Consider the following 15,248-nt stretch of genomic DNA (forward strand, 5'->3'; position numbering starts at 1 on the left):
ACTTTTCAGGCACTTCAATCCCCGCATTAGATATGCTTATACAAACTTCAAAATGCTATACACATCAATATGTGAAACTTTCGACACTGTATATATATATAGGATAACCCAAGTCCTCCGGACCTCACAGCACATCAATTAGTCGAGCTCATGTGGATACCGTCGCACATTGGAATCTCTGGCAACGAAACAGCAGACAAAGTTGCAAAAACCAAACTAGGAGATCAAAACTCTATTAAGCTTAACTATAGCTCTACAGAAGCAATAAGCTTCGCACAAACATATATAGACCAAAAATGGCAAGATTTTTGGAACTCCTCCACAAAAGGTAAAAAGCACCATGAAACCCAAAAAAACGTAGATAGGAACATACAGTTACCTAAGGGTACCTATTTAGAACAGAAAACCATAAACAGGATAATAACTGGAAAAACTAAACTAGCAAGCAGTTTTGGAAGGTTTATAGGACCCAAACCAGCAACCATTAACTGCTTTAACTGCCACACCACCGAAGATCTACACCACGTATTCAATATATGCCCAAAATATCAACCCGCTCGGAAAATATTTATCAAAAACCAAAAAGAGATTGGATCACCACACATTTACCCAGAGTTACTTATGGACTCTAATAAAAATAAACAATCAGCATATAAAAATATAAATCAATTCATAGACTCAGCAGGACTTAGGAACAAAATATAATTACTATCCCCACAAAACCAAAAGACCCAGTAACTAGCTAAATAAATATAGAAGCCACCACATAAAAAACCATAACATATCATTCAATTTTATAAAAGTATTAATAAATAATTCACTTACGAAGCACCTATAAAAAACTAAGGAAACCGCAAAATGGGATGTCCTAGATGTCCTTAACGAACCGTGTAATCGGCTAGGACTCCGGTCTCTTGCTAAATAAAGTATAAATAACATTCAATCTCTAAAAACATCAATTAATAAATAACTTAAAGAGGTAATATCTAAAAACTTATAAATAACATAACGTAGGAAGCACACCCTAAACACCTCGACTAGTAATACCATAATAACCTTGAAAATCTCTCTTCATACATGATATCTACTAAGAACCTCTATAAACAGCATAGAACATCCCTCCTCCTTTTAGAACATTTTGAAGAAGAAAAAAAAAAATCTCGAAATAAACCCCCCCAAAAAAACAAAAAAAATCAGCAGGCAAATGCAACAAGAAACCAGCGATGTAAAGCAAGCAGGACCGTTCCCGAGCTCTCCTTCCCACTAATGACAGCCAACCATTCAACTGTAGGGACCTTTATGGACCCACAGATTGAGGCCAAACTATCAGGGTTCCTTGAATCCATAAAAGCCTGGGGGAGGTGGCACCATCCCCTTCCCCAGGAACAACTAGCAGACTGCGGTGCAGTCAGAAAAAAGTGGCACATGCACAATTGTGCGAACGCTACTATAATTAAACTCAACAACAAATATATATATATATATATATATATATATATATATATATATATATATATATATATATATATATATATATATATATATATATATATATAGATATATATATATATATATATATATATACTATTCTTACACAATTTTCTGAACAATCTCTGCACAATCAACTTAAATTTTGGACGCAGACCGAAAACAATATCACCATATATTTTATATACATCATTAGTAGGGATCAATAATTTTATTCCTGCTGTAGTATTTTAGTCTCAATGAAAAGGAATACCAACATCTGTATTATAGCCAAAATCAATAGTATTGGCCTGGCTAAAACCTCTTCTTGTTTGCATAGTGTTATGTGCAATACAATTCCAACATCAGTGGCCAGTTGTTCACCAAGCGAGCTTTGATGAAACTTACGATCATATACGTGCCCATGTACATGGACGAGATCGTATATTTGTGCACGTACTCGCCACGTGAACTGCGTTTATTGTAAAATCCCATAAACTTGCAATTAGTATGATAACGTAATACTGTTTGGGATACTCCTCATTACATTATACTTACATCGCACGCGAATGCACGCGCAGATCCGCCAAAGTTACCATAAGGCGCCCAAAGGAGAGGACAGTAGCAAAATAGCTGCACACGCATAGAAAAAACTCTTTAATTGGGAAAAATCATTAGGGGCAGTACCAATAATAAACAAATCTAGAAGCCGTATTATCCCACTGCTTAAAACAATGAAACGTTCAACCAATCAGGCCCAAATGTCACCAACATAAATTGTAAGGTTAAGTCTATAATTAGGACATTTAATTCATCAATTTTAAATGAGATTTAAATTGCTGCCAATGGGATCGCTGGTTCTAGACTTATATTTACATTCAGTCTTAAATTCTGGTGGTGAAATCAAAACCAGACCTGGAAATCTGAAAACTCCGATCAAGAGTTTGAGACTGAGGAACAACTATCAGCTGATTAGAAATGACCTTTCAAAACTGACGACACATGTGATTGGTTGAAACAAACTCTCAAGCTTAAACTCCGGCTCAAGATCTTAGGGTTTTGTGGCCTGAACAAACGTTCGATTATGTAACATGATTTAATATTATTGAAAGAAAGAAGAGAAGAAAAAAACGGATGTGCTCGGTTGCTCATACTCACTAACATTAAGGCTGATTAACCCTTGTACATGCGACGAAAACCTACGGACTGAGGACTTAATGCTGCCTAACATGGTCTGACCTAATTATCTTCAAACTCTTAAAATATATTCTGCTCTGTCAGTGTTATAGCTATACATTCAGGAAGAAAAACATGGCGTCATAATGTGCCAGTGACTTACATTAATGTCGGACACATGAATATTTCGTTTGATTATCTCAAATGCGTCTTCCAACGTGAGCAGCTTCTCCTGTCTCTCCGTCTTCCTCTGATGCTGCCGTGCGGTTTTGGAATCTACAATGCATAGAGCAAAACATACATACCAATCAATCAATTGATCGATCTGTATTTCGTTCGGGTTCCAACGAGTACGAAATTGAAATGGCTTATACCTCTTTTTTATGCTCTGCTTATCATTATCAAACATACTATCTTAAGAACAATTCATGTCCACTCTCTCTCTCTCTCTCTCTCACCTTCAAAATCAGCATTTAAAAAGATGAATAATAACCTTGTTATAACACATATCAGAAGGAGAAATAAAGCTTCCACGGGTTTTTAACGATTCATTTATTATGAAATTTCAAATTCCGGACGAAAATTGGATTTTATATGGTCAGCAACCCTAACCATCACGTGACAAGGTTATGAAGGCTATGAAAAATGTAATTATCCTATTACAGCTCTTTGCACTAATTTGGCCTTTGACCCAACTCTTGCCTTTGAAGTGCAACATTGGGACTAGCATTTACTTCTGTCCATAATGGTACCCTATGAGAATTCAAGCGAGCATACTAAATATTTTGTACCAAAAATGATTTTCAGCCCAGCAGTAAACACTTTCTGCAGTTACAGTGTACAACAAACACTGCCTTAATTAAAGTAGGAATGGATTCAGACAGAAGGACGAACGGACGAACAGGTGATTTAACTTTGATATGTTGATTTCAAGTTTAAATATTGTTCTCTTTTCGCTCTAAAAGTGTCACATTATTACATTTTGCCGTGCATCTGCACTTATAGAACCTCGGACCTAACTATGACCCTTCAGAGAGAAAACACGGCGTGTCATTCAGTCGTGCTAGAACCGAAACACTTTCAGCAACGAGATCCGGGTATCATGCAGTCGCATCTCAATGAGGACACTTTAAAAAGTGAGGGTAAGCTTGTGCTTCTATTAAGAATGCCATATATATATATATATATATATATATATATATATATATATATATATATATATATATATATATATATGTGTGTGTGTGTGTGTGTGTGTCTGTGTGTGTGTGTGTATACCGAAATATAAACAACACCCTTTCAAGCTCAGTAAAACCTAAAATTCTCTAGCAGTATGGTGTCTATGACAGTTGCATATATTGCTGTTACTGCATAATAGTGATAAACTGTGTTTCGTATGTGTGTGTGTGTGTGTTGTTATGGGTGTCTGTTTGTGTATGTGGAAGACTTTTATGTTTACTTACCACTTGTTTCACTGGTGACTGTAATACGGGGCTGAAATATGAATCAAAGAGTGTAAACCAAATGTATTTCTAACTTTATATGACCGGAACAATTAAGCAATAGTTCTTTATTCTGCATTTTTGAAATTTTTTATGATGAGTCGTTCTCTGCACAGTATTATACCAACATTAAAAACTGCGTCGAAGATAAGGTACTTGCTTTCTTTTTTTTCGATGTGTATACATTTAGCAGACCCAAAATGGAATAAGTGTTAGTATCATTGATTTTGGTAAACAGAAAATAATCAAACACATGAATTCATCGTTCATTCTGTCCAAGATTAGTGTGGTTGACAATTTAAGAGTTTACAGTGTGATCTGTAGTGTTTCTGTTCCTTTGTTTCTGGAACCAAGACTGAGGTAAGCACATGCATTTACGGAGAGTCTTGTCATAATAAAACCGGTAAGGAAAAAGAAAAATTAAAATTGATATGTTACTTTAAAAATAAATTCTGTTTCTCTAATGATTCGATAGACATGTTACTTTAAATATAAACTCTTTTGCTTTAATTATTCTATAGACAACATTACATTTTGTCAAACCGGTTTTTTAAAAAAGAATACTGGATATGGCTTATTTTGCGCTGTCAGGGGAATTCGGGAAATTGATGTTAGCTAATTATCAAAAGTATGCAATCCTACCATGTACTTTTGGTTGACATACTTAGAAAGGGACGTACTGTCGAACTTTCCTCTGTCCAAAAACAAAATGAAAAAAGCTAGCCTTATGAATATAGAAACAAAATATTATCCGTCCTAACCCTCTTTTCAGTTTTGTCAGCCACTTCCTTCCGTTTCTCCACCTCCTTCCGGATCTCATTCAGCTGCTGGTCACGTGCTCGTTTAGTCTGGTACATCTCTCTCTCCATGGCGTGGAGGTCACGCTGCAAATACATCACACCGATTGTTTGTAAATTAACCTGTCTTTATATTGAAATGACTTTGAAGAAGAAAAGAAGAAAATAAACGAAAAGAAAAAATCGCCAACCATAATAAATCATTCTCGAACTCGCTATAACTTATTTTGCAACATCAAATCTACCACTCACGTCCCTAGTTTCTTACATAGAAGATGTTATCAACTACTTACGTCCCCAGGTGTTCCTCTCATACAGGATATTACCAACAAATTACGCCCCCAGTTCATCACATGCAATATGTTATCAGCTAACATCCCCCAATTCTCAAATACATGTACAAGCCTGTTGTCTCAAAGTTGTCCTCACGACGAGTTAGTTCACACTGCAGTAACTAACTGATCGCGAACTTTAAGTGAATGTTCGTAAATGCTAAAATATTGCAAATTCCAAAGGAAAACAGGCCAATAATATCGCAGGCGATGTGTGGGTCATTACGTAACTGCAAAGGCACGCAAAGCTAGTCCGACGATTAAGGTATGATACTCCAAGAATTATGCAATTGTTGTAAAATAGCTTATACCAAATCAAGCACGTCCATGAGCTTTTCAGCTTATTCGAAAAATTTTAATAAACTTATTCTGATGTTGTTTATATACAATGTTAAGCGAATAAGTTGCCATATTTTTTCGCTCTGTCGATCGAGTAATATTACAAGAAGTATGTACTCTGGCCTCTTCTCCAGCGCGGATGGCTTTCTCTTTCATCTCCTTCAGCTCCTCCATTTCCTTCGAGGTCTCACGATACGCCTCCTCCAACAGGTCCAGCTTCATTGGGTAAATTCCGCACTCCTGATTGGAGACAATAAAATAATAGAATGAAAATAACAGAATATAATGGGTTTTACCAATAGACTTGTAGATAAACGCAGCCACAACAACAAAATCTTTAACTGTCTCATTACTTAATTATTTAGTATTCGGTACTTAGAAGACGCCATTGAAGTCACTTTCTCTTTTTTGGGAGGAAGTTTCTGGCAGTTCATCTCACTGAATTCCATAACAATCATTCTACACGGTCTTTTTCTTTTAAATCCATAATAATCATTCTACACGGTCTTTTTCTTTTAAATCCATAATAATCATTCTACACGGTCTTTTTCTTTTAAATCCATAACAATCATTCTACACGGTCTTTTTCTTTTAAATCCATAATAATCATTCTACACGGTCTTTTTCTTTTAAATCCATAATAATCATTCTACACGGTCTTTATCTTTTAAATCCATAATAATCATTCTACACGGTCTTTTTCTTTTAAATCCATAATAATCATTCTACACGGTCTTTTTCTTTTAAATCCATAATAATCATTCTACACGGTCTTTATCTTTTAAATCAATATCGAGAATATAATCTTTTTCTTTTATTTTTATCATTTTGTCGAATTCATTTTGAGAAATTTTATCATTATGACATCTGAAGACCTGGACATGAAATAAAGAAATAACTGAGTAAATCAAACGGTTTCATAATACTATTATAAATAAGCTTTCCGACCAAACAAAAAAGTTATGAGTTGCTTATTTATCATACTGACATCACCGATATGAAATCTCTTTCATATAATTCAGTTTTACATCTCAATATGTGAAATATTGCGCATGACGTACTTCTAGATAATCATATTTTATTACATACATGTAGTTTAAATCAAGTCCCAGTCATTGTGCATCAAAGTAACTATTCAGTATAGAAGATATTTGCTTGCAACGACTGACAATTCTTTAGTTTTTCACCCGCAAGATGAAGTATATCCGTTATTCACTTATAGCAAGGAAATTTTCTTTGCATTATATATATATATATATATATATATATATATATATATATATATATATATATATATATATAAAATTAGTAAAATGAAAATATAGAGACAAACAGTCATACAGTTCTACTTTTTATAAAGGATATTTAACATATCAAATTATTAAGTTATATTTTATACAAGTTCAAATAGTGCCTTGGTATTAAGCCCATTAAGATACATAGTGTCTAACTTATGAATCCAGTAACTTTCTTTTATAAGTCTATTCATGACTCCATGCAAAATATCTATTGGCATGAAAGAAAAATCCAGTAGAGAGTGTTTTTCTTTATATATATTCCAATCACACACACACACACACACACACACACACATATATATATATATATATATATATATATATATATATATATATATATATATATATATATATAAGATTTCCTACTATATCCCGCGCGACATTAGCGGTTTACCGGTTTATGTTCCATGTATTGTGATGTGATTATCTGAACAGAAAATATAAACAATAACACGATTCTCCTTGCTTGTTGGTGCAGTTTTCATTCCACACATTTTGCTAAGTAAGACAAACATGCCGATTTACATAATATTTGAAGTCGGTATATGTGTCTTCCATCAAGACATGGGTGACCTCAGTGTAGCTTTGGCTTCTCTATAGGGATCTTCCATTAAGATATGGGTGACCTCGGGGTGGCTGTTGCTTCTCTATCTGCCCCATTTTTATAATGTATGTTAATGTGAAAAGATGGCCACCAGTACTGATTACATTTTCGAGGTTGTATGCATGTATCAGGAAATAGTGTTCTCTGATATCTGGAAAATTAACGGGTTTGCAGATTTAAGATTCTGCAAGGCTTTCATTGTGGAAAGGAATCCGAGAAAAATCATGTATTTTCCTTTTTGAGACGTTTCAATGTATTACAAAGGTCTGAGTACAGCTGTAATTTCTGCAGCAAACATTCAGATGTATCCGTTAACCGGCACGAGATGGTGTCACGGGGTGTTGCAACCGCGTGTATATAGATCGTATGGCTATGATTTCATTGAATTTTAAACGCAGAGGATTTACTGAAGACTTTTGAAAATCGCAAAGGTCAACTATTACCTTTGAATGTTCTGATTTCGGAATTGAGCATTTCGCAATATTTATATTTACAACATTGATATTTGCGGATATAACTGAGGACGAATTCGTATGCCTAAGGTGGCATGAAATCTGTTATTTACATCCCAGTTAGGTTTTTTCTAACTTTTGTGGATAAGGCTGAGGACTTCCAGCATGTGTGTGTCTGTCTGTCTGTGTGTGTACATATTTTTCAGTAAAAACTCAATTACTCCAGTAACTCATTTATAACTCTAATTTTGAAGTGCATATATTCGAAACAAATCTGTACAAAACATATTTTACATGTTCTGTAGCAGTGCTGAGGAATATCATCCGTTATCATATTAAACTAGCACCAACACTCAGTTCGTTTAATAGCGAACTTTACACATTTCTTCTTTCTCATTATGCTGAATCTTAAACAAATTGAGAAACCTAACTAACCTACCACCACCTTCATGTCTCCCAAATCTACGAGTATATCTTACTTGTGTTTTAATCTTGTTGATGTATATTTTATGATTACATGTCAGTGTGTCACACACTGCATTAAGTAGAGTTACTTTTCTAAATATATGTTTTATTTATGATTTTATATTTTTATAATATTGAAGACTTCACATAAGATTTTCAATTGATTCAGGACCAAATTTTATTATCGTCACAAAAGATATATAATTAGTATAGACGCTCTAACATAGAGACACCTACTGGCACTATATTTGCTATCTACATCTCTGACTGACAGTGCCGTGACAACATTTTCAATATATTGCTTGCAGTAATCTAGCGAAGACCATGATAACAACTAAAAGTGACTTTTCTCTCAAAAGACAACAAAGGTGTTAATTACTTCGAAAGCATTTAAACTACTGATCCTACTGAAAGGCTAGCTGCAGTTAGCTCCCCCATGGCATTCCCTTTGCTTGCATGCAAACAATATATACAACACAGATTCAAAGAAGGCGAGACACGTTTGCTTCTTTGACCTAATAATCACGGTTTGGATCTACTTCAAGGTTTTAAAAAACGAAAATTTTCTTAAATCGATATTCTAACAGAAACTGACGTTAAAGCAAAACTAAATGCACTTTTCTCTATTAAATATAATTTATCTTTACGAGTAACATGTTAAGAACAAAATGAGAAAGATACATGATCTACAAATACAACCGACCTCTTGCATCTTCTCGAAAATCTCCTCATACCGACGGGTGATGTTGGCAGCAGCAGAAAACTTGATATCCGCCTTATCTATTTCATTCTCAATCTGACGAATTTCCTATGAAGGACACAACGTATAGTATCTATTAATCAACAATATAACATACCATACACCATATCGTATCATACCTTATCACATAACAGGTACAGTTTGCCTATAGTATGTGCAGTTTCATATTTTGTATATTACCACACGTCAAGCTATTACTTTATGCCATTTTGATTGGTCTAAATAAGCCCATGAAATTATTGCGCAGTATTCTCTTTACTCATTGGCTGAGATCTTGAGAAAACATTTTTAAACCCGCCTTCTGGAATTTTTTTGTTTTCAATGAACATTTTTGGCAGCCATTTTTAGAATCGACTCGCGAAAAGGAATTGTGGGAAAATGGTCTCGTCTGCTCAATATTGCTAATTTACCTCCGCGGGGGCTTGTTAGGTCATGTATAACATATCATAACATGAAAAACGGCTAAAACAACAAGATAAAAACAATAACAACAAGTACAATTAAGGGTTTTGCTTGTGTGGGGTTGGGGTTGGAGAGGGGGTATATCTATATGTTGCAAGCGTGGTTTAAATATTAACTAACATAAGTAAATAAACTCACCTCTGTCCGCAGAAGAATGTAGACATAAACCGGTTTCCAAACTGACAGAAGTTTGTCCAACCACTGCATATTTACGCAGTAAATATTTGATGCAATTCCGAGTTAAAATGAAATGTGTTTGCATATTCTGCAGTCTACTGTTCCAAATCAATCACTGCAAATATTTGGTCACAAATACATTACAGTAAATATGGGAATTCCTGCATCCAGTAAACCTTTTTTCACATGAATATCGCAATATCAATGTAATATTTAGTCGTGAAAGTGACACGTTAAGGCTATGTAAACATGGACAGTAAACTGTAAGGGTAGTGCATCAACAACATTGTACAATCTGTGTTGAAAAATGATTTTGTCTGTGTAAAAGTTTCTGTTTATTCGGAAGGACTCTTGTTCATTGATTTATAGTCTGTAAGACAAGTAAAATCTACTTTTAAACGTCAATACTAGTTCAACATTGTTTGGGACTATTTTTTGCGCACAACAAATGAAAGGTGCAACGTCTGTCAGAATTAACGAAAATTATTCGTTCTTCTTTCCATCTGAAAAAATTCCACTGAAATAAAACACTTTGTGACAAAAAGAATCTCTAATAGATAATGATTTAATATTAAATTTATGAAACTCGTTCAATAATGTTCAGCTTTTTCGAGTCTTGACTCGTAAAAGCTGGAAATCATTCAACCCGTCAATACTGCTCCAACCCCAACACCACTTGCATCAACAGACAGTTTAAATGATTGGCTGAAATATAGAGCTGTAAGAACTGGCGCACTTTTTAGTATGGCTTTTAACTTGTCAAAAGTCTCTTGACATTTTGCTGTCCAACGAAACTTGCTTTTCTCGCTCAATAAATTTGTCAGGGGTTCAGCAATTATGGAAAAATTGGAACAAAATTTCCGATAGTATACCTAAAAATCGCATCAGTTGATGTTTACTAACAGGCGCAGGGAATTCAGAGATAGCCTTGACCTTAGAATCTATAGATTTAATTTGTCCATGTCCCACAATATGTCTTAGAAATGTTACACTAGCACGGCAGAACTCAATTTTGGATAAATTAATTGTCAAACTTGCACCAGTGAATCTGTCAAAGAATTTACGAATTGTCGCTAAATGTTCTTTCCATGTGTCGTTGTAGATGATGACATCATCGATGTAAGCATCACGATTATCTAGACCAGAGGTGATCATATTTATTAGACGTTGAAAAGTACTTGGAGAACCTTTCATCCCAAAAGGCATCACTTTATATTGATAAAGTCCATCTTTAGTCACGAATGCCGGAATATCCTTTGCTCTTTCAGTCAGTGGAATTTTCCAAAATTCTTTCAGTAGTCAAATGTGTTTGTTAGTTTTAATTTTTTTTAATATTCCATTACATGCTATTGTAATGTAATTGTATTTACTGGATTTCATATTTTCCAGGAATTCAGTTGTTTTTCAAAAACCTAATATTAAAACTTTATATCTAGAGCTGACCTAGTTCCTGTCCTTATTTCTTGATTGGTAGTAAACAACTGTTTTTAAGTTTTTTATTCATTTTTAGGTTGGGTTTTATAGAGTGAAGTCGAGACAATACTTGGAGAACGTGACTTTAGACATGTAAATATCTTCTTCGTTGTTATTTCGAAATTCTGGTTTTACCGGAAGTGCGCAGTAGACAGATTTACTAGTGATGTGTTGAGAAATGTTTTCATTAGGGCTTTTAAACACTTAGACATCAAGGGTTGTTTTTTTTTTTTTTTTTTTTTTTTTTTTTTTTGTGGCCAGTTTGAGTTGAAATTCTATTTTATGGAATTATTAATTCTTTTCCCTGGGAATATTTAATTATTTAATTGCTCATACAGAATTCTTGGACGAAGACATTTATTGACATTTTATTCGGAATTCAAAACTGGAATATTATTTTCTGTGGTTCAACAAAGAAATGTTGACACTTGAGTACTATACTGACTTCAGTATACGTCATCGCCTTCCATTTTGGATTTTCGTCAGGACTCGAACTCAAATTCATTAGAACATTTTATAATTAGGACTTCTAATTTTTAATTCTTGGATTATTCTTGGATTAGTTTTGGATTTGATTCTTAAAACTGTAAGTTCTTTCCTCATTTTACCTTGTTTTTCTAGGAAAATAAATTATTTATTAAATTTTACAAGCGTGTTGTCTTCGGTTTTTATCTTATTATGTTTATGCGAGCCTAAACATGTAAAAAGGGCTATTTGACAGTTGTTCTTAAGGTATTTTTTTATTAGGAGGTAAAATTAGTTTCCGCTCGAAATTAACTCTGAAAGTTGGGTCTCCTCCACAACCAGGATCAAGATAAACTTCAAGATAAAACTTTGAGAGTTAGTTAATACAACAGGAATAAAATAGCTTTCAAAATCGAACTTTTAGACATTATGTCGACAATGTAAACAGCAGAAGTTCATGCAAACAGTTTTAGATTTAGAAAATTTGAACCCATCGGATTCTGCAAATTCGCGAATTCTGTTTAAGCGTATCTGTAATTGACGCTCAATAGTATGTATACTCTTATCTGTAGTTGACGCTCAATAATATGAATACTCTTATTTGCAATTGACGCTCAATAGCATGCATACTCTTATCTGTAGTTGACGCTCAATAATATGAATACTCTTATTTGCAATTGACGCTCAATAGCATGCATACTCTTATCTGTAGTTGACGCTCAATAATATGAATACTCTTAGTTGTAATTGAATTCAATAGTATGCATACCCTTATCTGTAGTTGACGCTAAATAGTATGAATACTCTTAGTTGTAATTAATTGACGCTCGGTAGTATGCATACTCTTAGTTGTAATTGACGCTCAATAGTATGCATACTTTTATATGTAATTGAAGATTAATAATATGCATACTCTTAGTTGCAATTGACGCTCAATAGCATGCATACTCTTATCTGTAGTTGACGCTCAATAATATGAATACTCTTAGTTGTAATTGACGTTCAATAGTATGCATACCCTTATCTGTAGTTGACGCTAAATAGTATGAATACTCTTAGTTGTAATTAATTGACGCTCGGTAGTATGCATACTCTTAGTTGTAATTGACGCTCAATAGTATGCATACTTTTATATGTAACTGAAGATTAATAATATGCATACTCTTAGTTGCAACTGACGCTCAATAGTATGCATACTCTTATCTGTAGTTGACGGGCTCATTAGTGTGCATGATCATAGTTGTAATTGACGCTCAATATTATGCATACTTTTATATGTAATTGAAGTTCGATAGTATGCATACTCTTAGCTGTAATTGAAGTTTAATAGTATGCATACTCTTAGCTGTAGTTGACGCTTCATGTCATGCATAATCTTATGTGTAACTGACGTTTAATATCATGCATACTTTGATGTGTAACTGACGTTTAATATCATGCATACTTTTATGTGTAACTGACGTTTAATATCATGCATACTCTTATATGTAACTGACGTTTAATATCATGCATAATTTTATGTGTAACTGACGTTTAATATCATGCATATTCTTATGTGTAACTGATTTGTATATGACACAAGTTATAAAATGTGTGAATGTGTTGAATAGTAACACTAAGAAAGAAAACAGTTAAATAACATAATAGTCTAATTCCGACAATTCGTTAATTCGAAGACATTTTTCTTTCACCAATGTAAAAAATATTCAGAAAATAGATATAATTAAATACATAAGCTGTGATATTAATCATTACAGAAGATTGTTCATAGCTTCTATACATATTGTCTATACATGTATCAAACGACTTTGAGGTGAATGCTGATAATAAATCAAGGATTTAATGCAAGTAGGACAGAAGTTTTGTTTTTGTTTGTGTTGACGGACATCACTGACCATATCATGCCGAAGATACGAGAGTTTACACAAGGATAGACAATATCAAGAGCACCCTGAATGTTTTTCTTAATCATTTTTATATGTGACAATAGTTAATAGTCTTTATCCTTCATTCAGAACAATCTCGTCTCTTTACAGATCTAACAAGCCACTGAAAAGGCCGAGGATACTCCTATCGTTTACTGCCCTTACCTGTTCCTTCTCCTCGGTGATGTCTATAGTGCTGATTTTGAGCATGCGATCTCGCTCCGTTTCCAGCTCAGCTAGACGCTTGACGCATTGTTGGTGCTTGTGTTGCAGGGCGTTCAGGCGCTTGCTTGCTTCGCAAACCTTTTGGTCCATCACTGAGATTGCTTTCTGTAATTAATCAATCGATCAATCAAAATAAGTTGAATCAACTTAGAATAGTTGCAGGACGACAAGTTCCGTATCATAGTTTTAAGCCTATCAGTTTCTCATTGATTACTAGTTGCATATCATATTAATATTGGATGTAAGGGGAAAAAAAATCATATTTAAGGTCGTAACAGGATTGAATAAATCTCTGCCACGAGATTCTTAAGCTGTCTACTCTCAGATTTAGACTCGACTGAAATTCTGACATCTGATTGGTCAGCGATTTTGACTTTGGCCAATCAGACGTCACGAATGAGCGCTGAATTAGAGATTGAGTGTGAGACATTTTGAAATCTTAAGGCAATGGAGACTTTTGGAATGTTCGTAGAGTTTTAAGTGATTTTATGGAATAGTCATTTTGACAAGACAAAGAAAGCAAATGATTGTTATAAGACCGGTGTTCCACAAGCACACACGCACGCATACATGCTCATACTGCGTGTCTGAAATACAAGAATAAATCAAATGTCTTAACTTAATTAAAGTTTTTAATCCAGTAATATGATTGGACGAAGTTTGACCTAAATCGACCAATCCAACATGTTTATTCCTCGGTTAACTTAAAGCTTATGTTGGCCAAATTCCGGTCATATGTGTAGGTCCTAAAACTGCTGACACTGAGTCTGGGATTGTGATATTGTCTCTACCAATCACATAACAGCTTTGTATTTGAAACGTCAATTTTGATTGGTTTTGAGAGAAAACTCAAAACACAAGTTTAAAGTTTGTAATCGCCAGGCTCGATCACTCATGTACTCTCCACTTTCTGTTTTCCAGTTTCGGATTGTCAAATTTAAAAAATAAAGCTTCTGAAACGGAGAACCAATATTTAAATTCCACTGTGCACTTTCGGCATCTGGCGGCACACAAGGGTGATGAGTGAGTTTTGTTTCAAATATACTACGGAAGCATTGAATTGAAGCAGTGATTTGTCACTGTCTGACAATAAAATGAGTAAACTGTCTTTGGATCTGACATTGTAAAATTTAAACGGAATAATACTCTTAGTGAGAAACTGAATATGCACCATAAAGCGGCTGACCCAAACTTTTATTACGGATCTGCAAAAAAATACCCCCCCCCAAAAAAAAGCCAAAAACAAAATAAACCCAAACCAATATTTATCTTCCTAAATGAGATTTTTTTAAACACCTTTTTATTCATTAATTTGCAAAAATAAATTCT

At 34.1% G+C, this 15,248-nt stretch overlaps 1 protein-coding gene across 2 annotated transcripts in view; it reads right to left on the reverse strand.

Moving 5' to 3' along the window:
- LOC149778299 (outer dynein arm-docking complex subunit 3-like) overlaps positions 1–15,248 on the reverse strand; it is a 64,911-nt gene that overhangs the window by 41,129 nt on the left and 8,534 nt on the right. For both annotated transcript variants that reach the window (XM_089939115.1, XM_089939114.1), the window contains 6 exons: positions 13,860–14,024; positions 9,136–9,240; positions 5,731–5,853; positions 4,907–5,029; positions 4,107–4,137; positions 2,807–2,919 (listed from right to left, as the gene is read on the reverse strand). In XM_089939115.1, coding sequence (XP_089795241.1) covers positions 2,807–2,919; positions 4,107–4,137; positions 4,907–5,029; positions 5,731–5,853; positions 9,136–9,240; positions 13,860–14,024 — 660 coding nt within the window. The remainder of the gene's footprint in view (positions 1–2,806; positions 2,920–4,106; positions 4,138–4,906; positions 5,030–5,730; positions 5,854–9,135; positions 9,241–13,859; positions 14,025–15,248) is intronic.

Source organism: Sinohyriopsis cumingii, chromosome 17 (assembly GCF_028554795.1).
Source record: "Sinohyriopsis cumingii isolate HCF-2022 chromosome 17, ASM2855479v2, whole genome shotgun sequence".
NCBI lineage: Eukaryota > Metazoa > Mollusca > Bivalvia > Unionida > Unionidae > Sinohyriopsis > Sinohyriopsis cumingii.